Source organism: Phalacrocorax carbo, chromosome 1 (genome assembly GCF_963921805.1).
Source record: "Phalacrocorax carbo chromosome 1, bPhaCar2.1, whole genome shotgun sequence".
Lineage (NCBI taxonomy): Eukaryota > Metazoa > Chordata > Aves > Suliformes > Phalacrocoracidae > Phalacrocorax > Phalacrocorax carbo.
Genome location: NC_087513.1, coordinates 116654678 through 116678190, shown reverse-complemented (window position 1 = coordinate 116678190; position 23513 = coordinate 116654678). Strand labels below are relative to the sequence as shown.

The 23513-nt window shown below is 45.2% G+C and overlaps 1 protein-coding gene across 1 annotated transcript in view; it reads right to left on the bottom strand.

The window, feature by feature from the left end:
- Positions 1–22289, bottom strand: part of CLIC6 (chloride intracellular channel 6) — a 33189-nt gene extending 10900 nt beyond the window's left edge. The window contains exon 1 of the mRNA XM_064471329.1: positions 20761–22289. Within this exon, the coding sequence (XP_064327399.1) occupies positions 20761–22140 (1380 nt within the window). The 5' untranslated portion in view covers positions 22141–22289. The remainder of the gene's footprint in view (positions 1–20760) is intronic.
- Positions 22290–23513: the final 1224 nt, after the last annotated feature.

The window sequence follows — 23513 nt, the reverse complement described above, 5'->3', positions numbered from 1 at the left end:
TTTCCTTTTGAAGGTTAAGGACAGAAGAAACGGTTCAGAAGAAGCAAAGAAGAATTTTTAATTTGTTTTCATATAATTATATAATCCTTTTGAAGCTACAATGAAAAGGAGAACAAGGAGCATAACTTTTCTTTTCAAAAGCTGAACTCCAATTCCATTTTCTTTCTTTGACATGAGGGAGCTAAGTTACCTCTTTTCCCATATTTATTCTGGCTAAGAGGCAGGTTTATCCAGCAAGTGGAGCAGAACCACTGTCTACTGTGAGACAATGAACTGTCCAGCTGGGACCAGCATCATGGATCTGCCTCTGCCTGTTCTGCAGAGCTGGCTGTCTCAGGCTGAACTGGGACTTTCCTCCAAACTTCTTTACTCGATCCTCATCTATCAGGCAGTTTTTGTGTGCTCTTCCTTCTCGTACCACACCAACAACTCCCCTCTCCTTTTTCACCACACATTTGATCTCCTGTCAAAGAACAGGAACCACAGCAACCAGCTCAAAACTACTGCTTGAAGAACTACAAGGAGTTCGCAAGCTTGGGCCGCCTGTGGGAAGCAACTTTGAGGCTGGGTGCGACTTTCAAGATCAACAGCTATTTTGCTTTAATTCCTTCTACAGACTCATTTGTTCTGCACTGGCATGGATTAACTGAGCCCACTGCATTCCTAGCACCAACTCTTGCCCTGAACTTAGCCCTGCAATGCCAGCCTGACTGCAGTAGCTGCTACGAGTAGCTACCACTGGCTCTACGCACATAGTACCAATGCAAGAAAAGCCCCCTGTGGTAGACAGCTCTGCTGCCTGCCCTGCTGCACCTCTGGGACCAGCCATTGAACTTGCCTGCACAATGGCCAAGGAGAAAGGGGAGGGGACCTCCCAGTGCCTCCCCCCTCCTCCTCACCCCTGAGAGGAAATCCCACTGCCCTCTGGTTTATTAGGAAGTCCCCAAGCCATTTGTTTAAAGTGCCTTTTTTAAGATCATGGGCAGAAAGGCAGAGGGAAGCAGTATGCTGGCACTCCCTTGCTCCCACTAGCACAAAGGCATCCTTCAGCCTTGGCAACAGGCTGTGAGAAGCACATGGGTTTGACTGCAGCTACGCTAGCAAATATCTGTTTTCTAGACATAACCATGTTCTGTTAGTGTGCTGTCACAGGTATATTGTTTTCATTTAAAAAACAGCACCTACTCCTTGAGGATACAAAGTGTGTTTTACATTCTGATGCCTGCTACAGTATTCACGCAGATTCCTATAGTGCCACAACACTGAAAGAAAACAAAATTGGCAGTATTACGTCTGTTATGAATGCAATAAAATATAGTTACAAGTCATTTTGGTTCACTGAAGGAAACTATAATGCACCTAATAGCATATGATATTCTGTGCTAGGCACAGAAGCACCACAGGCATGTAATTTGTGTCGGATCACATTCAAACCAAAGCTTTTTGCGAGGAAGTGACAGATTACCTGGAATTTTCTCTGTCTAAGCACTGTGTTCATTCTGTGGCCTAGGGCTAGGGTATGAACACCCAAACGCTGAATTTTAGAGAACTCTCTTGATGCCACCTACTGGACTTTAAATGGAAATCTCGAGTTCTGCTCTTGGAGCGATGAGCAGTGGCAGACTCAGACTTTACCACATCTCATCATGAGAGGTTCTGCCTTGGAGCCACCTGCGCAGCTAGGTGCCTTCCTTTTTCCTAATGGCACTATTAAGAGTACTTGAAATACAGAAATTGTATTTCCAGGCTAAGTTTTTAGATAAAATAGCTGTAATTTGAAATACATTTTAATGGACAAAGTAAAAATTTTGCCACTTATTATTCTAATACTTTTAAGCAGTCATGTAGCTCTGCCTATCCACTAATATCCAACACTTAAAACAGATGTCTCCAGTGTGATGTCTGCAGTAGTGAAGTTCAATGAGGAAGCTGTGTTAAAAAGCAATTGGACACTCCTTCAGGTTAAAAACTTAATTTCCCCTTCCCTTTTTCTCTTTTTTAAGAGCAAAATAAGCACCTTGATATTGAAAGTGTGCCATAAGGATTTTTGTTTTAAAAAGAAATATATCCTATTTTATATTTAGAAGTATTAATAACATCTGTCGTTTCTCTTGAGCAGTATTATAGGGTCCAGAGAACACCAAACATACTTAAAGGATTACAACTTTGAACACAGAAATTCAATAACACACTTTTTGTCCTAAACCCTAATTAAGCTTTCAGGTTAAGGAGGTAACAGTAAACATAACTACAGGCATTCTGCTAAAAATAGCTTTTTCCTCTTTTTAAGGTGCTAAGACAAAAACGCATGCAGGTGAAGGAGGGAGCAAGTATACTAAAATGTTTTCTCTAACAAAAGAAGGGGTGATTTGACTTTCACCATCCTCTCCTATGATGGCACTTGTAAGGCCCCTTTTTCCTGCTGAAGCTGGAATTCTGCCCCTGCTGACTCAAAAGCAACTGGGAACAAACCCTGAGCACTCTCCTTCCAGTGCAAACAGCTTCTAGTAGTTGAGTAGCCGAGTCTTCAATCAGAAGAGTGTCCATGTTGAACTCCACCCCTGTAGGAAGCATGGCCCTTCTCCATCTGAGCAGCAATGATCCCCTTCTCTACCCATCACCCCCTACATAAGAAGGACCAAGTTAGGGCTTGAAAGACTATCACAGCTGCAGCCTTCAGCTACATCACAGGCAAGTCCTCACTCTGTACACCCCTCCCCAAGCAAGTGTTTGTGTGGTTCAAGATACGGTCCCAGTAGTGAGATCATTCAAAGCAGAACTGAAAGGATCCCCACGACCACCCATCTAAACTAAACCATGCCAACATGTTGCAATAGATCTTACAGGGCATGCAAAATTAGTAATCTGGACAGTCAGATAAAAAATGGACCTTGGGACCTCTGGATGTCTTCCACTTTCTCCCCTTTCTCCTACCTCTCTTTCAAGTCGAAAATCAGTCAATGCATTTAGGTGTGCCTGTAACTTTTCAACAAGCAAGTTGGCTCACCAACTGCAAATAGAAGGACGGGTCCATTATATTTTGTATCTGCTAAATATCCTCTTGAATGACAACCTGAAATGCAGCTAGTTACATTAGCTCAACTGGATTTAGTTTGTTGTCAGAATAAAGCAGACTTCCATTACAAGTCCTGTGCACTCAGTAGGGGAGGAGAAATGACAAAGCAGAGCATCAGTTGACTTTACTCAATGATCCAGTCTGCAAATTGAGGCACTTGAGGAAAAGGGCTTGTTAAAAAGGGTAGGTGCCCAAATTAGCAAACTGCACAAAACCTGAAGGCAGGTACAGGCAGAACTGCAGGAAGGAAACCTGGAGGAGAAACCAACAACTCAATTTGTGTGCACTTGGCCTGACCGTGACCTGCTACTACCCCGGAGGGAAGAGCCTGTTTTTGTTACAGAAATATGAAGCCGTCTCCATCCAGGTCAATGGATGCCATGTGCTACAGGGAGAGGCAGCAGTGCAGAGAGTTGCATTGCACAGAACAGAATGCGATTAACCAAAAAGCACATGACTTCTAGAGCACCAGAGTAGCTGGAAGTGGTTCAAATCACTGGGTATGCTGGCTTTCCTGTCCCCCTCCTCGCCCTCACAAAAGTGAAAATGCACTGGTCCAAGAGGGAACCTTGGAGGACCTGTCTGGCATTTCAGCAAACATAAGGGCAAGTTTCAGTCAGAGAGATGCTAGAGAATTATCTAATGATGGCAACAAGACATGCAGATGGAGCCTGCAACCCAGGAGGTAGGAACAGCAGCAGCACCACCAGTGCTTTTTGGAACAGACTGAATACCTCACAAAGTGAGAACCCTGAGTGCTGGAATAACAGAAAAGCCATAAAAAATGGTTACAAACTTATGTTACACACTGAAGCTGGAAGCCACCTTGCACAGGGTTAGCCAGAAAGAAACTGGTCTCTGGTTAGTAGAGACAGACATACATACACAGAGAGAGAGAAGGAGAGCCACTTCTTGAAGATTCATCATCTTGCCCACCCACTTGGGATGACATGCTGTGGTAGTGCTGCTTTCTCTGAGTACAGCACTAAATAGCCCAATAGAGTTTAGGCATCTAATTTAACTTAGGTGAGCTGAATCCCACCCTTGGAGGCTACTTGTCAAGTAGGGATAACTGCTGAAAAAAAAAAAAGACGACCAGAATGCATTATTCCCAGCGTGTCTGACCCAACTGCCTGATGGAGCTGTAGGGGAAAGGTGATGTTGCCTTAGGTTACATCAAAGCTGGCACTTCCATAGAAGCAGGCAGCATTCATGCCACAGCACAAGACACTGTACATGGTCCTGAAGAGGTCTCTGCAAAAATCTGGTCCTCTGCCTTCATGCAAGATTAAATCAAACTCAGTCAAGCACTACTAAGATGACAGTGAAAATGAGGAACCTATTTTACAACAGAGGGCAGGAAAATCTATTCTTGTTTAAATTTGGAAAACAAAGACTGAAGGAAGACATGATTACTCAGTGCAAGTATAGTTTTTTCCCTGATAGTTGGGGGTGATGCTGAAACAAAAACATATGGCTACAAACTGGTAATGAACATTTCTAGCTGACAGTTAGAAGGGTTCCTAACCACCACAGCACGAGGCTTAGAACCAGGTTTCCAGTAGGATTAGCAGGTGTATTAATATATACATGCATATGTGACAGCACAAGAGGGAAAAAAATCTTGTCTCAAGATGAGATTTGATCCCTTTCAGCAGGGACTTGGACTTATTCTCCACTGGAAGGTTCCTTGCTGCCTGTTGTTTCTTTGCACGTGACATGGACATCACTCCAAGGACCAGATGATGGCAAATGCCACGCTTTTGTATTCCATGCCACTGAACATGTCCAAGTGAAAATAACGTGTGTAGCAAACTCTGGGGCAATGATGGAAGGGAAAGGTACTGCTCAGTAAACGTAGCAGCTATCCCAAACCGAGTTTACGCTCTAAAATAATCGAATGATTTCTTGGAAGAGGAAATAGATGATGGATATGATATCTCTGACAGCGAGCTCCAACCAGGCACCAGACAGGGTAGGATGCTGTTGGCAATTAAGAGAGTCCACATGTTAAGATTAGCCAGAGAGCAAAAATTAAATAGTGCCAGAGGTCATCCTCTTCTGAGGAAGAACAGGAAAGCAGTTAGCACAAAATGGCATTTTATTTAAAGTGGCTTGAGCAAATCACTGCAAATCTAACCACTGATGCTGTATGTTTGATGCATGCTTACAACTAGGGATGGACACATGCTAGTATGTGCCAGTATTCATCCACTGGCCAGGTACAACTGCTCAATTTACAGAGTACAAGGAGCAATGCAAGGATCCCAGGGATGGCAACAGAAAAAATATTTTCCTTGGCCCAGTAGCCTCACACAGCATTGGCAAAAGGCAACAGGGCCTTAGCTGCAATGGGACACAAGTCCTGAGGCAGCTACAAGATCCAAACGCATCCCAGGGTGGATGCAGCAGCAGCATCCTCTCAGACAGCGAGGACATCCAAGCAGCTCAGGCCCAGTGGAGTACAGGAGGGCTCAGGAGGTATCTCAGCCACTGGCTGGCCTGATTGTGGATAATCAGGTATCAGAATGCCATCTAGCAGAACAGCAGCAGCAATGGATAACATTAGAGATGAGCATACCTGGAAGATTATGAGCCATCAAAAGGCTGGTGATAAGGAATGGTAACTTTCAGACAAGTCTAAGTCGCGGAGTGCCTGGGCCAGACATCATGAGGCTGGTCTGGGTGCTTGAGGATGGCCACTGCTGGGGCACAGCACACACGTAGTCAATCGCCTTGACAAAGAGCCAGATCAACTGCTGAAACCAATCAGCAGTTGTTTGTACTCATCAGATGTTAATGCCCATCCACAAAACAGGCTATGAAGACGGTATCTTAGGAGTCCTGCCTAGAAGTGCTGTCAGGATGTGAAGCTCCAGGGCACAGACCAGCTGCCAAACTGATGCAAATACAGACCTATGGAAAAGGTGTGGCTGGGTTCCTCAGACAGGAGGATTTCTTAGCCCAGCTTTTCTTTTTTCCTGATGGAGACAGGGAAACATAAACCTTTATAGTAGCATCAAGGCACTATAAATTAAGTACTGTACAAATATGGAATTAAAAGATTGCTCCTAACTTAAAAAAAAAAACAAATAGAAAACTTATATGTAGAAAACTTATATGTAGACCATTAGCAGGGAAGTGGGAATGCCAAAGTATTTTTGGAAGCCTTTTTATAAAATGCTGTATAGATTAAGGCTTTTAGCCAAAGCCAGGCCAAAAAGAGATGCCAAGGGAAAGAGAATGAAAGGAAACAAGTGTAGGTGCAAGGTGGTAAAAGAAATAAACTTTTCACCTGCACAGCTTCAATTGACCACAGAACGCCATTTTTGTGGGACCACAGACTATAAGTAGTAGGCCAAAGGTTGAGGCTACCTACAAACAGGATGACAATTTAGATATACCTGTCTACTGTGTTTTTCATGAAGCAGCTGTACATGAGTGGTCATCTCATTATTAGTTATCTAGCTATTATTAGCAATAAAAGATGGGCTCTGTCCTGGAGCAGAGCTCTTCTGGCACTGAATGTGAGTTCAGGCTGAGCTTCCACCTGCAGAAATAACAAAACCCTTGCTCCCTCACATTTTCACATCTGAAGCTTGGCACCCTGGCTTGTATCAGGAATAGTGTGGCCAGCAGGAGCAGGGAGGTGATCGTGCCCCTGTACTCGGCACTGGTGAGGCCCCACCTCAAGTTCTGTGTTCAGTTTCGGGCCCCTCAGTACAAGAAGGATATCGAGGTGCTGGAGCATGTGCAAAGAAGGGCCACAAAGCTAGTGAAGGGTCTAGAGAACACGTCTTATGAGGAGCAGCTGAGGGAGCTGGGATTGTTTAGCCTGGAGAAGACGAGGCTGAGGGGAGACCTTATCGCTCTTTACAACTACCTGAAAGAGGGTTGTAGCGAGGCGGGGGTCGGTCTGTTCTCCCTAGTAACAAGCAATAGGATGAGAGGAAATGGCCTCAAGCTGCACAGGGGAAGTTTAGGTTGGATATTAGGAAAAACTTCTTCACCGAAAGGGTTTTCAAACATTGGAACAGGCTGCCCAGGGAGGTGGTGGAGTCTCCATCCCTGCAGGTATTTAAAAGAAGGGTAGACGTGGTGCTTGAGGATATGGTTTAGTGGTGGACTTGGCAGTGACAGGTTAGCGGTTGGACTTGATGATCTTAAGGGTCTTTTCCAACATTAACGATTCTATGATTCTAAGCTTGGGCAAGATTTATGGCTCTTGGACTGGCCACCTATTAGCATTTCATAACATCTTCTAACAATTTCATTATTAAGGCTTTTCTCATTCTGTTTGGCTTCTGAAATTATACTATACTTTCCTTCTTGCTGTGTTTGCATTAACTGACTATGATTATTTTGTTTTATTAGATTTCATAATTCAGTGCTCAGCAAGGCCCTTTGCTAGAAGTGGTTCTTTGAATGCTCTTGGTCCTCAGTTCATGTTGAGGGATTAACAGTGTGTTGGAGTTTCTTTATGGGATATTTCCCTTGACCCTGTTTTTATGTAGTCAGCAGTGGTCACAGCTTAAAGGGGTTATATACATCTGGAAATTCTAATCCTCTCTAGATGACAGAAAGGAAAAGAAGTCTGAAGCTGTAATTTCCTCTGGTTTCAGTTCTCTCTCTCCCCTACATTCCAGCAGCCATTTCAGAGCAGAGAAAGCCTCCTTTATTCTAACTTGCATTGCATTATTTACTTACTCACGGTCTGCTGGGTAAGTAATTATTGCTGAAATTAACTTAATTACTTAGTAAGTAAGTAAATGCTTTTGATGCATAGAAAGAAATTTTCCTTCATTAAGAAGCAACTTTGTGGCAATAAACTTTTTACTTTTGTCCAGTTACTTTATAAATAATGAAGAAACAAAAGGCCCAAATTCACCGCTGTTACTTAGATGAAATATCCATTTACTTTTTATTCCAATATCACAGTCTGCCCAGTACTTCTACTGAGCAGTGGGTCTGCCTGCACCCTGCCCTTCCAGTTTATAAATAACTTTATAAATATTCCAGTTATATATATTCCAGTTATAATTATTCCAGTTTATAAATAAGATTATAAATAAATGAACCATTAAATGATAAATCTATTAAGTGAACAAAACACAAGATAGTGCAGGTGAAAATTAAAATGTGTAATGTCTTGTAATACATTTATAGAGGGTGTGTTTTCACTAATATTCACTCTTATTTGCATTAAAGAAAATAAAGATTAAACTTATGTGTGTATGCACTTCTCCAAAAGCGAAAATTCTGCAATTTTGCACACACTGCTGTTGCTAGCCTGGGGCCAAGCCCTCCTCATTGTCACAGGTATTTTCAGCTACAGATGTGGCTCTCTGCAGTCAACAGGCAGTCACCAGGTGCTCTTGAAAAAAAATCTCAAAATCAAATTAAATTACAAAGGAAAAATGCAAATTACAGATTTATTTCCTCATATATTTTACAGCTACCTCTACCTGGCCTGCAAATAAAGTCACTCCAGTAGCTACAGTATTTAGCGTAGCCTGGGACAGTGCTGAGGCTAGTTTCAGAATTGAACTATTGGTGCCTCTCATGATGGGAAGGCAACTAATTAAACACAGGGGATGCTTACATCTATCTACCTGCCATCCACAGCACAATATGCATGTGGTAATAATGCAGAAGTGATCAGCAACCAGGAATCCACTGCTTTGCAAACTCATAATTTGCTTAAGTAATTAGTAAATAGTTTGAGTAATAAGGCCTGGCCACCCCAAGCAGAGCTGTCTGAAGGAGGCTCCTTGCATGAGCAGATCCTCTCACGCTGCACTGTGGGGAGCGGGAAAGGGAAATCAGATCCTCCTGTGGCAACACCAGCATTTGGGGGGCATCAGGAAGAGGTTTCCCTTGGGCTGCTTCGGCTCTGGGGGGAGATCTTTGTCTCATGCTCCTGCCAGGGATGCCCGCCAGGGAAGTGGCCCATGCTGCTTCCCGCGCCACAACTCATGCAGCGGGGCACTGAGGGACGGGGGCCAGCAAGCCCTGGTAGAGAGCTGGGCAAAAGTCAGCATCTTCCCAGGTTTCCATCTCCAGGTCACTGTGCAGCAGCAATCACACACAGCCTTTTCCTGGCCAGATACTAAATGCTTCAAGGCAAAGTAAACATGCTTTCTACTGTTTTTTCAGATGCCCCCAGCAACAATACATGAATATAGTAACCCTTTGTGACAGTTTATCTTTTTCCTGAAACAGCTTGGAAAATTATTTCAACAAATAGTACTTAATGCCATAATTATCAATACATTATTACTTATCTCTTATTTTACAAGGCTTACTTCAACGAGAGTGATAAGCAAGCTTCCAGGAACTGTGCATGGCAAGGAGAAGAGAGGCAAGGCAAATTAAATGTAAAAAAAAATAGGATAATTAACTTGCAGCTAGCAAAGACTGAAAAACTTCAGCTACAATTTAGTAGGGTTTAAATTAATCTTGCCCAATTTAGGAATATCATTCTCCTACACAAGTAATTGCCATATTGCATGAATTATACTTGGTTTATGCCTCATTCTAAATAGCGTTACTTTCAGTCATCGTTACTTGTTTACTGTTTTAGTACACGACGGTAATGAATAATATGTGTATTACATATAGTGACCTAGACTTTTCAAAGCAATGTAAGTAATCACTGCCATTCCTTCAAAATGGAAGCCATTTTATTTTAATGGGAGGTGTGACAAAATCTCCATTGCTTGTTAAAAAAAAAAATAATCAAGTGGTTCATTCAGAAGAGGTTTTAGGCAGAGGCAAAGGGGAATGGCTGCAGAGGTGCCCCTGCTCCACTCCCCATGAAGCGAGGAGAGGGAATGCCATCGTCCTCTTTAACCACAGCAGAAATGACAGCTAATTGATAAAAATACACAGCCCTCGAAAAGATCACTCCCCCTAATCCTTACCCATTCTTTAATTTTAAGATTCAAGATTATTTTCAAAAACCTGCCAGTGGTGTAAGAAAACAGAGAGCCTTTTAACTGAACACAGGGGAAAATCGGAGCTGGGAAACACCACCCAGTAACAGATCACTGGCTTTAATCTTATACAAACTAGTTAAAAAAATGAATTTCCTTCTGCTGTGAATTCTGCCTACAGAGTTGATGCCGTCAGTGTTTGTGTTAATGGGAACATTACCAGGTCACAAGCGCAGAAGCAGCAAACCAAATGCTATTAGCCATTTATCCTGTTACAAGAATTATGTTTAAATACCTCAATGCTATTTCTAATCCGTATTTAATAACATGGCAAGATGCCAGCTGAACATTCTACACGGAGACAAAAATCTTATATCCTTTTTAAATTCTTACAGGGAATTACTTCAACAAAAGAGCATTATATTCTCGAACACATTATAGGTCTGGGGAAAACAGATTAACTAGTATTTCAATGACATCCTGTTTTACACTTCACCATATGATACTTAACCTGCAACACACAGCTGTGCTGTTTCAACCTAAAAGCAAAAACTGTATGCACATATACAAAGCATCTGTGATTTGTGTTGTATACAAATAAGTAAATAAATAAGAAATAACCAAATAAATAAGCTACTTTATGCAGCTTCAGGCAGTAGGTCATTGAAGGCTTGAGAAAATAATTTGCCAATGGTATTCCTAACTCTGACGATAAATCAAGAGGTGAAGGTGAAAGATGAAAAGAGGGATTTGGGTTTGTGGGGTTTTTTCCCAGTAACAGTATGTAATATTTTGATCCAAGTAGAAAATAATTCAAATGACCAAGTAAAATATTACATAAAAAACCCTGTCAGCTCCAGTGGGAACTGGCAAAGACGTGTCCTGAAAGTGCAGTTAAAAACTGGGCACAAATACCAGCAAAAACCCATTAGCCTGACAGAGAGGGGGCTGGACTCTATTCCTTCCCAGCCTAAATTAAAATTCAAGGCTATTCTTGATCCTGCTCTCCCCACCATCTTGCTTCCATTCACAGGTTTTGGGAAACTATGAGAAACACAGTATTGCTAATTAAAATACCGTTTTTAAATAAAGAAAGATATATTGCATGAATCATACAGCAAACCAATCAGCCCCAGTGTCTACAGCTAGAACACCGATATTCCTCAAAACAAGGACCGTCCTTGAGGTCCCAGCCCCCAGGAAGTCCCAGGCCCCTGCGGTGCTTCTGGCAAAAAGGAGGCTGATGGTTTTGCCAAGGGGGGTTGGTAGCATGTTTGTTTCTGTAGGCAGCATATGACCTGAAATTTTTAAGTTTTTAGGGTATATTTGGATACTGTTTCGAGTCTCATCTAACACCATCATGGAAAGAAACTTGATTTTTTACAAAATGCTCAGGTTCTGTAATAGCTTTTAAAAATACTTTCAAAAATTACTACCAGGTGAACGTCAATGATTCTCTGAGACACAAATGAGAATTTTTCTGAAATCTGAGTAAATGTTTAACTTCTTTGTAACTACGCCATTTGAATAACCTGGGCAAGGGCATGCATTTGTGACTCCAGTCCTGCTGTAGTTTACTTTGTTCTGTAACAACCATATTCCTAGTCTATTTTGAATATTCAAATATATGCTAAAATTTCAGCAGATGAAAAGGGAAAAACCAAGATGGGAAATATCCCCTTTGCACTCCCGCCTGTCTGTGAGGCTTCACAAAAACCATCTCCCTGTGCTTGGCACATCCCGCAGATGGCCAGCGTGACAGCCCCAGGCTCCTCACAGGGAGGAGGCTGCAACGGGCGCCCTCCTCCCGGGGAAAGCCTCCAAAGGGTGTGTTGGTGGCAGGCTGTACAAGCTGCTGCTGTGTGCTTTGAGAAGCTAAATATTTTTATAAAGGAATTAAAAGACTTTACTGCTGACAAGGTGGGTGTTATTGAAAGCAACTGGAATGGAGTCACTCAACTTGTTCAGGATTTTATCAGTAAATAAGCAGATATTGCAAATGGAAATGCATACAAGTCCTTCTCGCAGCGTGACATTTTATTATCTGAGCAAGAAAATAATCATGTAACCTTCACATGGCATTTACTTATGCTCCTTGAGCAGAGTCAGAGGAACATGCAATTTCTTACTTTTTAAATGAAGCAGTAGGACCTCTTTAGGAGAGACACAGAGAATAGTCAGCAATGGCACATGAAGTAAATCTCCATGCTTCACTTCCTCTTCCATAAAATATGTATAATATTTCATTACCTTACTCCCTTTACTATCTCCGAAGAGGAGGGGCCTACCTCTTGCCAAAAAATGTACAGCTGCCAACTTAAAGCGACTTCACCTGAGATAAGCATCCTAAAAAATTGTGGTCATATTAATAATTTCCATTACCACTTCTGCTTCACAATATTTAAACTAACTTCTAAAAAAGAACCATAGATATAATTTTGCATAGATCCATACGAGACTGTAAGAAAGGCCAAAACACAGAGTCAATGGGATGACTAACCCTGGCTAGAGCCTGTTAAGGCAAAGAGCCCAAAAAGGTGGAATTGTCTGTGGAAGTGGAGCAATCACAAGGCTGCCTAATCCTCTTCCTGTGATCAGGGCAGCAAAGTGCTGAAGAGAACTGATTTCAAATGGAAGAAGACATGGAAGAAAAAGTTGGTTCAGCATTAAAGATATCTAATAAATAGAATTATTTTTTTAGTCAACAAAAAATTGTTTATTTTTACTGTTAATAAAACCAAAATCCAGATTCTCAAGTGGACTGGGCATGATTTGTTATACCCATGCTGGGAAGGGGACACAATACCTTTTCATCTTTTTAATGCCTACCACATTCTGGTTTCAAAGCATAAGAGCAATCCAAAAATCCATGGGAGCCAGAGACTACCAGAGACTACTGAATACCATTTAAAATCTACATACTGCTAGATAGGAAACAACAGCAAATAAACCATATATTGCCTAACCATAAGGCTGCTGGATATGCTTGGCTTCTTGCATTCTACCTTTCTGATGCTGTCTTATTTTGCAGGTAATTATTATATGTTGATAGCGTCAAAGAGAGAGCAGGAATAAGTCTAACCCTGTGTCTATGGCACTGGCTTGGGAGAAGGATGCACACTGATCTTCCACTTATGCTCCAGGTAACATCATAACCTCAGTAACCCACACCAGTGTCCTAAGTACAGGGCTAATGATGCAGCTACTGCTGCCTCCTCCATTTTGCCAACTGTGCCTAAACCCCTTGTGAACAAATCTAGACCTAACACTGACAGGTAACATTTCCTCAAAAAAAGCACTGAATTTTTATTTCATGAAGACCATTGCTAAAATTTCACCTGAATCTATTAATAATTTGAGTGTAATTATATTTTTCAACTAATTGTCCAAATGTCTTTCCTCCCCTTGCCCAGAAAGTCATTAACTACACTCTAATATTTTATATTTTTGAATGCCATGAGTCCTGTAGACTGGTTTGTTATTCATCTATATACAAATATGAATCAAGCCTCAAATTAAACAGGCAGACAGCATGAAAATTCCCAGGCACAGTTGCATGGGAATCACCTCGTGCTGCAACCATCGTTTCTGAAGAAGGCCGCAGCACTCCAACAAGATTTATGAAATGAAGATTCACTTCAGACAACCAGGGACCAAAGGCAGAAAGCAGACAGGGAAAACTTCCATCCTTGTCCCTGGTCTGTGATGATCACAGGTAAGATCAGCCTTTAATGAAGACAAAAGCCAAGGAACAGAGGCAGTATGGTTGAATTTCTGGCAGCAGGCTGATCTCATCTGAAGTTTCTGCTGGTTTCAGCCATCAAGAAATACAGGCTGTGGCCTAGGACCGAAGCAGGAAAGTGTCCCCTGTTTAGCGAAGGGCTTAAATAGCACATGACTTTAAGCTTGTGCTTAAAGTAAAAGACATGGTGAGATGCTTTACTGACAGTAAATAAAAATAGGAAAAGGTCTAGGAATGTACCTTGGAAGACATTTACTTTATTTCAAAACATGTTTTAGGCAAAAAAAGCCTGCAAACCACAGAGATCTGCAGTCAAACTGAGAAAAAAATAGATGACTGAAGCTTGTACAATCCTATGTGCACACGCAATTTTAGGACTTCCAAAGCATGGACAAAAAGATGACTCCAAGAAGTATGACTAGATCATACAAAAAAAAAAAAAAAATTAGATGCAGCTTCACACTTCTGATCACTTACGTCTACCTGTTGGTTTGTGTCTTTCTGGAACAGGACTTGAGCTGTCTGTTGTCAGAACTGACACTGGTATAAGCAAACAGAGGACACCACAGCTCCATTAAGCATCCCTCCAGGAGCAAAGCAGCAAAACTACTTTCAGTGTAGCTTTCAAAGCTATTCCTTAGTCAAAGGCTCCAAGGAATCTTGTTTCTTTTTAGCAGTCTAAGCTCTGAAAAGGTGACAACCTGAAGACCAGAAAGGAAAGCCTGAGAAGTAAAAATGAAAAAGATTGCACATTCAAAATATTTGCATAGCTCTTCCAGAAAAAAAGATTGATAATGTTGCCTTTCAAACCAAACCCTCCCAAGCACAGTTTTATTGAAGACTGCTGGAAGCATACTCGGCTCCCAGAAAAACTGCTGCAGGTGCACCCAGCATGCACAATAACCTGAAGAGTTATGAAAGGAATCTGTAATGCCAGTTCCTCTTAAGCTGCATTAGGGAACCCGAAATTCCCATATTCCAGCTGAAAAAAAAAAGTAGCTGAGAAAGGGCAAACACCCATGGGAAGGGAGCCAGTTTTCTGCTTCGTATGACAAAACAGGGAACAAAACTGCAAAACGTCTTTGAACAAACACACCTCGGCTGATTTGGTACTTTGCGTACAGCTGTATACAGTCAAAGAATCAAAATCACCATACAAAGAGATAATTAACCAGCAGCCCGAAAAGCAGGGCTATGCTGGGTTTGCTGGCCAGCCCCACAAGGCTCAGTCCTGACCAGCTTCAGTTTGATTCTGGTTTCAGCAGATCTAGCCTCCATGGTGCTCGTGCTCTGCTCCAGGAAATGGGCTTTCTCCTGAATGATTTTTTCCTTATTCTGGGATAACTTTCATAACTACTCAGTTATAAAAGCAGACAGGTCCCATAGCCAACTGGAAAACACAGTATCTGAAAGAATGGTGGCGGGAAACAGCATATGAAAAAAGGACAGGATTTTAGTGGCAGCAATGTGGCACCTGAGGAAAGCTCCTACTTTTGAAGAAGGTACACAAAATGTAGCTTGAGAAGGAGAAAACCAGAGAGTACAGAGAAAGGAGCAGATCTGTTCATCAGGGAAAATACAGTGTGGTTTTGATGGAAAGTGAAATGCAGCAGCACTGGTAGGGAAAAAGCAGCTGTCTGTTTCCTACCATTGCTCAAACCATACCAAATGCTTCCCTGCTCATTCCACAACACTTTGGCCTTCTGTAGCCTCACACAAATCCAATGCGCTCACCTTTGGAAAGCTTTGGGTAGTTGCCTTTGCTTGGATAAATATCCAGTACCCAAATTTTCCCAAAAACTGTTTTTAATCCATAAATACAAAGCTAGTGTTAACTCCACACACACATATCTTTACTTTCACCTTCCCGAGGTCATCTAAATACGGGGCTCCTACAGTGAATCTACACTATAAAGGGCAGTAAATACCTGTCTATTTTCATTTTGATAAAGGATTTCAGCTGTTCTCCTTATAAACCATACTCACCTAACTGATTTACAGACTGATTGCACCAATGAGAAAAAAAATCAAGATCTTAAGCACAAATACCTACTCAGTGATTATATTGTAAATGTTTACAACCAGCATCAGGTACAGCACAGTGTCCACTGAATGGGCATACAGGCTAGGAGGTTTGTCCAGGGATCTGCCCATGGATTTCTCAGCTACAATACTCAAAGCCCAGAAGTTCAGTTTATACTTTAAATGTATGGTATATATAAACCACAGATCCATCACATCACAGAAAAGGAGATTCTTTTTTGTACTCTAAAGACCCATTACCATTTAAGTTGGATATATTAACTGTGGTGTTTGGAGGCACAGATGCAAGTACCTATTACTCCTATGTCTCTACTCACAGCAAGGCTTTTTCTTTCTTGTTTATCAGCACTTTTGATAATTCAGCACACCTCTAAGTATATCAAGTCAGTCAAGCAGATCTCAGGAATGCTGCAAGTAAAGTAACCTTGGTCCCTGGTAGGAATGAAATAACTCTCTGAGGCAAAATAAATTACTTCAATTTAGAGACCAAGAATATCACAAAACTGAATAAACCCTATTACTTTTATCTGGATAAAATCTATTACCTTAGGTTTATGGTCAGCTTTTACTACATATCATTTAACCTAAAAACTAAGCAAGAATTGTTTTGGAAGATGAGCAATCTCAGAGAAGGCCTTGTGCTGAAGCTGGGTTGTTTGGCCAACTGTTTGTGTGCAACACTTACAGATAAATCACTATCCCTAGAAATCTTCGGAATGATGAAATCTACAGTTATGATTCTGGTGTTTAAGTTTTCTGTCTGTAAGAAAATTTAAAATTGATTGGTAGCAACCTTGGAGGCTTTTTTTTTTAAATTAAGAAATAAACTCTTAAGTCCTACATAAATGTTTAAATTGCTTAAAATTAACTGAATCATTTTGGTGAGAGTTCTACTATATTCAAATAGTAAGATAAATTTATGTCATTTACAGACATGTTCTGACAAATAAAGGGCTTTTGCCACACAAGAAAAAAAAAAAAAGCCTACATATACCATTGACCTTAGATGACCAGCTAGCAAGCTTCAATATCCACAGTGTCCTACCCAAAGTGCCTGATATACTTAGCTGAATTACCAAAGACCGATCAGAAAGTGTATCTGGATGACCTTTGCGAACATTTGAGTTTGAAACACCAGAAACGTCAAAAATTACTATCTAAAGGAAATACATGGTACATGTTGTTTCATGGGGAATATGGAAATTAAATAGGTACCCAGTGAAACCTTCAAAGCAATTTTGATACAGCCTTGCTCTTACAGCCGAGGAGTCTTACGTAGTTCAACTTCATTAAGGGCACAGTTCGGACGCCCAAACACAGATGTCTGCTGTCTTTGGAGATGCCTCACTGTAGCCTGTCCAGCTTTGAGCTGCTGGTCCAGGAGGACATTGTCACCCATAGGTGCTGCCGACCCTGCTAAGTGCTAGAATATCTGAGGTATCATCAGATCTCAGTACTGAACCCTGGGTGTCTGATTTCAAACTAAATAGCACTGTAGAGCAATCCAAATCAGCTTAAAAGCACAATTGCTGGTACCCATGCTTGTGGAGCTAGCAGGAATTTTGCCACCCACCCCACCATGGGAGACACGAGGTGACATGATATTCACAATATTCAAACACATACATGCAAAATTAAATGAACCAATGCAAAGCAGCAGGAAGCAGAAGAGGAGGGGAAAAAAACCTCTGAAAAGAACAAGCTTTATCAACAACAGTAAAAACAAGGAACACTGCTCATCATACAGTTATATCTGAAAAGTTTCTTTTTGATGGTGATGCTTCTGTTGCCTATTCTCAAAATGTTATTACTGAAAGACTACCAGGTACTTTACTGTCTGCCAAGCCTAATGTAATAGTCCCTAGCAAGGAAACTGAGAGGATCATTCAATCACTACTGCTGTATTATTTCCTTGTGAGTTTTCTCCTGTTATGGGACTTGCTTTTAACACTTCTCGGTATTTGTATAGTGTTATCAAATCGTGGCACAGACCTCCTATCTTTAGCACTGTGCATGCAGGCACAGATAACAGGCAGACAATCCCCACCTTGACCATTTACAAGTAAGCCAAAAATTAAGAGGCAGGTGAAACAAACAGAAATAGGGATGACAAAGAGATTAGGGTCGTACTGAACAGGACAAACAATGATCTCGGTATTTTAAACAGCCTCATCACTGCCCAGTTTCCAGTGGCATTACAGAAGAGTATTGTTTTAAACAGAGGTTTGAAGAAGGTCAGGGAGCTGATGGATAATATATTTACAAGGACGCCCCCAGCTGCATGGCAGAAAGTAGACAAGCGCTTGCTGAGAAACGCAGCAGAAGGGTGAAAAGAGGTCAGTGGCACTTGCAAAGTAGAGGCGGGTGTCAATATCTTAAAAGCACGTAAGAGCTAATAGGCAAGCATAGAATAGTGATAGAGCATAAGAGAGGTGATCACGCATGTGAAGGGAAGTGTTTCAGGCTGGAAATGAATGTTTGCATTCAGTTTGGATCGTCTTCTCACTTCCTTAGCACTTGAGTTTTAGCACTTGCTAACGAAGGAGCATCATATCTGTGAACCACATGCTGTGGTCAGATATATACACTCAATAATCCCCAAACACTAGAGATCATGCTGTCCCAGGTTGGAATCCACTCTCCCCCTTTTTCCCATCAAAATACATCAGCACCTATTTAGGCACAGCATTATGCATGTGCTCTTAAAAACTGCTTTAAGCCACCACAGAGAACTTGCAACCTCCCCCTTTTTATATCCCCTTTCCTCCACAAGCATGTCTCCAGGTGACAGCAAGAGCAGCACAAACATGAACTCGCCCAACAGCAGGAAAGAGAAGTGCTTCTCATTTCCCAGCACTGCAGCCCCAGCATATTTTGGTGAGTGGGGAGATGCTGAACTCTCCAGTAGGCGCTTTTTTCTTGCATTGAACTGGAGGAACTTGTGCCAATCTTAAAGTAAAAAAAAAAAAAAATCTAGCCCCAGGTGAGGTAAAAGCTTTGTAACACTCCTCCACCAAAATCATCAGAAAAGCAGCTGTAGTATTTTCAAGGTGTTCTTAAGTTACTAATGCTAAGTCAATCATGAAAACGATCCTTCTTCTCTATTAATTCATAAATATTTTCAAAAACATTCTTAATCCTAATACTTGGGGGCTACAGAGTCACAACAGATGCTCTTATTATAGTCTGCTCTCCAATTTTGGCCATGTTGTTCTTCCATAAAGTGTGCACCAGGTGCAATAATGCACAGGTAGCCTTTATGACTTTAGCCCTCCGGTATTCCCTGATAGATATAAGAGCATAAAAAGAGAATAAATAAGTTAAAAAAGTGTCCTTGCAAAGGGGACTCTTGATCTGTGAGCCAGAAGGCTCATAAGTCATCTCTGCCAGGCTCAACAGTAACAGCTCCTGCCGTTTGACACAAATCACAGATTTTGGCTCCAGCGTTATCATCTAGCTACTGTACACCAACCTGACATACAGAGTTGCCTTTAGACCATAGAATCCATCCCAGCCTGTGTGTTAAGGAATTGCTTAAACTGGGGACTGGCTGGGGAGTGTTCACCAACATCAGCTGTTACTATCCTTCATCTTTCCAGTATGGCATTATCCAGCAGGTCCGACACAGCTATGGGTGAGCCTCCAAGCATTCCTGAGCCTTTTTCAAGTAAAAATACTTCAGAGGCTCAGCCTTGAAAAAAAACGATTGTGCACTGAGGTGGGCTAAATCAAGGTACAAACATCGTTTCAGCCCTAACCACCCCCTCTCACCCAAAGGGCTGGCACTGAGCTTTTTTTTCACTGTTAATTCCAGCTGCTACAGAATTAGCCTCGGCCAACTCAGGAGGTGGACTATTTGCATGGGAGGTATGGCTTGTAGTGGAGAAGGTCCCAAACGCCCTCTGCTTCACTAGTTTCACTTCCTTTGTTTCAGGGCTACTCTGAGAAAAATATCCCACCCTGCTCCACACTTCATTTAGTTCAGAGAGGTCAGAGAAGAGGGAAGAAAAACACCTTAGGATGGTTTCTACACACAGAAGTTTCACATCTGATATTTTGCCTCCGTGGACAGATGCTGTTTCCATGCTGAGTCCCACTGATTTTGGTGGGATTCCAGGCACAGGCTAGGAAGAAACTCTAAAGCTCTGTACTATAAAATACCAGAAATCAGTTTTAACACCATTACAATTTTTATCTTTTTTGTCCATTTCCCTCTAACATAAACCTTCCCTGACCAAACATACACAAACTGGACAACCACAAGGGATGCCAAACTGCTGGGCAGTTTACTGACTCTCTGATTCCAGCCTTGCCAAGCTTTGGGACAATTATCTAAGCGTTGACCATAGCTCATGTTGGAAAATCCCAATATTGCATTTTAAATTATATTTTCCAATTTCTTCCACCTCAGCCCCCATGATGTGCTGTGTGCCCTTCTTACTGTATTCTGAAGACCTTAAAATCCCTTATGTCACAAGTCGCAGCTAGTGATTCCAAACAGATGCTGCTGGGTCCCAGCCCCACAGTGAGGAGGGCACAGGAGAGCCCGATTCCACTGAAACGGAGATCCCTGTATACCCTTTCCCTTTAAACCTGGAGAACTCTCAAGTAACACAGCACAGAGCACATGAGGGACAACTATGGGGAAACCACCTTGCAGGTCAGGTCTGCACTTCTCTGGGTTCTGGGCTGAGCAGTACCACCAGCCCCCAGGGCCAACGGGACGGGCAGCGCTGGCCTTTCGCCACTGTGCGGGAAGCCCTGTCCTGTCCTGCCTGCTGCCCGCAGAAGGAATGAGGAGCCAGAGGCAGGTTTATTTTGGGTGTTAATAACCAAATCACCTTAGCCAGGCTGGACTTTTGCGTGCCAGATGTAAATGCCACTCATCACAGGAGCTGCCCCGGGCTCCCAGAGGAGGGGAGGGTCGCGAACCCATGTTTCCCCAGCAGCCCCTCACACCTTACCTTGACGAAGAGTGAAATATCATGTTCCTGCTTCTCCTCATCCTCCTCTTCCTCCTCCAGGGTGGCCGGCGAGCCCGCTTCGTCCTCCTCCTCCTCTGCCCGGCCCCGCACACCGTTCAGGCTCCGACCTGCCGCGTCCCACTCGCCCCCCTCGGGGCCCGGGGACCCGCCGCGCTGCCCCGCCGCCGCCGCCGCGTCGCCTTCCCCTGGCCCCGGGGCCGCGCCCCCCGCTCCCGCCACCGGCGGGGCACCGGCTCCCCACTCCGCCCCCACCGTCTCCGCTCCGTCCTCGCCCTCGGGGCTGCCCGGCGACTGGCGTCCGCCGTCGGCGGCACCGCCGGCCGGCACCGCCACCTCCGCTTCCCTGCGGCTCCCGGGGGCCACCTCGCTCCCAGCCGAGGCCGCCGCCGCATCCTCGGGATCTATCCCCGCCGGGACTGTCGCCGCCGCCTCCTCGGGGACTGTCGCCGCCGGAGCTGCCTCCTGCACCAGATCTTCGAGATCTGTCCCCGCCGGGGCTGCCTTCCGCGCCGCATCCTCGGGGTCTGTCCCCGCCGGGGCTGCCTGCCTTAGCGCCTCTCCGGGGTCCGTCTCCGAAGGGCCTGTCGCCTCCACCTCTTCGGGCTCTGTGTCCGCCACCTCTTCGGGGTCTTTCCCTGCCGAGGTTGTCGCCGCCTCCCCGGGGTCTGTCCCCGCCGGGACTGCCTCACGCACTGCATCCTCGGAGTCTGTCCCCGCCGGGACTGTCGCCGCCGCCTCCTCGGGGTCTGTCCCGGCTGGGGCTGCCTCCCTTACCGCCTCCTCCGTTTCTGTCCCCGCCGGGGCTGCCTCCACCTCTTGGGACTCCGTCCCCGTCAGGGTCATGGGCGCCTTCTCGAGGTCTGTCCCCACAGGCGCTGCTTCCTCGGTCTCCGTCCCCGTCGGGGCCGCCGCCGCCGCCTCCTCGGGGTCTCCCCCCGCCGGCGCGGAGACCTCGGGCGCGTCTACCCCCGCGGCCGCCGCCGCCGGCTCCCCTCCCGGCAGACCCTCGCCCGCCGGGGCGGCCCCGGCGGGGTCTCGCTGCTCAGCCCCCGCCGGAGCCTGCTGCTCCGTGCCCGGCCCACCCGAGGCCTCCGCCGCCCCCCCGGAGAAGCCGCTCCCTGTCCCGCCGCTGTCCCCGGGGGGCACGGCCACCGAGGCCGGCTCCTGCCCAGCCGCTGCCTCCCCGCTCAGCCGCGGCGCCTCGCCGGGGGAGGGCCCGTCCGGGGGCTCCACCGTCCCCTCAGGGGACACCCCGGGCTGCGGCTCCCCCGCCGCCGCCGCTTCCTCGCCGCTTCCTTCCCGCGGGAGGTCGCTCCCCTCCGGCGGCGGGGCGCCGGGCCGCCCCGGGCTCTCCGCCATGCCCAAGACCGCAGCGGGGCGGGCGCGTCCGGCCGCCGGGACTAGCGGGGACGAACGGGGACCAGCGGAGCCGCCGCCGCCGGGGATCAGCGCCCGGCACCGACGGGGGGGGACGGGGACGGCGGCGCCTGCGCACGGCCGCCCCCGGGGGCGCGCGTGTGTGCGGGGGTGTGGGGGGTGTGGGGGGTGTGGGGGTGTGTGTGCGTCGGGGCGGCAGCCACAGGTGCCCGCGCTCCTCCTCCCGCGTCTCCCCCGCACAGGGCAAGGCCAGCGTGTCCTTCGCTCCACCCACCCCGCCCCCGGCCCAGACCTCTCCGCCCCGGTAAATCTCCTTTCCACTGATTTTGGCTGCAGCTGGCACGGGAGGAGGCGGCGAGAGCATGACCGTGGTGGCACCAAGCGCTGCCAGGCCTCCCCTCGGCCATCGCCTGGCTGCCTGCCGGCTGCTTGCAGGTGCTCAGCCGGGACCGGAGACTTTGGAAAGGGTGGCCGAAAAGGTTACCCCCCCGAGCCCCTTCCAGCGGCCCCACCGCGGCTGGCTGGGCACAGCTGCCGAGGACCTGCTGCCTGCCCTGCCCGGGCCTCACCTCCCACCCGAAAGCCCCCCGAGCCCCATTTCTGCCCTTGCTTTTCCCCTTCGCTGCTGCTCACGGCCTCAGGCGCTGTGTCTCTTGCACCCCTCTGACGCCCTGCTCCTCTCCCCAGCTACCAGCCTGGCACCCACAAGCCCTGGGCCCGCTGGCAGCCACCCAGTCCCTGGGGGTTTGCTGGCCTCCAGAACAAGGAGAGGGATGCCATTTTCCAAATCCAGGTTTACAAAGGGAACCACTGATCCCCACAACGCTGTTGATACACTGAAAATGGCAGAGCCCTGACAGTCTTGCACGGTTTCTTAAAAATATTGATGAACCAATACTTCATCTCAGCAGCTATACAGTGTCTGAAATGTATTCCCAAACCCTCTCCGGGCTGCACCAAACTTCGTTAAGAAAGAAAAGGTATCCGTATCAACTTGCAAAAGTTGTAAGTGGGAACATCAGAACACTGTCTAAAAAAGCCAAATCTGAATACTTTTAAGTAGCTTTCCATCACACGTGACCATGCCAAGTACAATGCACCTCTGCTAGAGTTTGCATTTAAACGGGGTGAGAAATACCGTGTTCTGAGCAGAGCAGGCAGCTGGTGTGAAAGAAGTGGTAACTTGTAGTTTGGGTAAGGCAGCTGCAGATTCATCACACAGGCCTTCTTCTGTCCCAGATAAAAGTAACCTTTTCACACTTTTGGTAATTTCTCTGGCTTATGGAAGTACTTCACACACGCAAAAAAATCAGCAGGTTCCAGTGTGAGGATAAGCTTCAGTAGTTTTGCTTGTA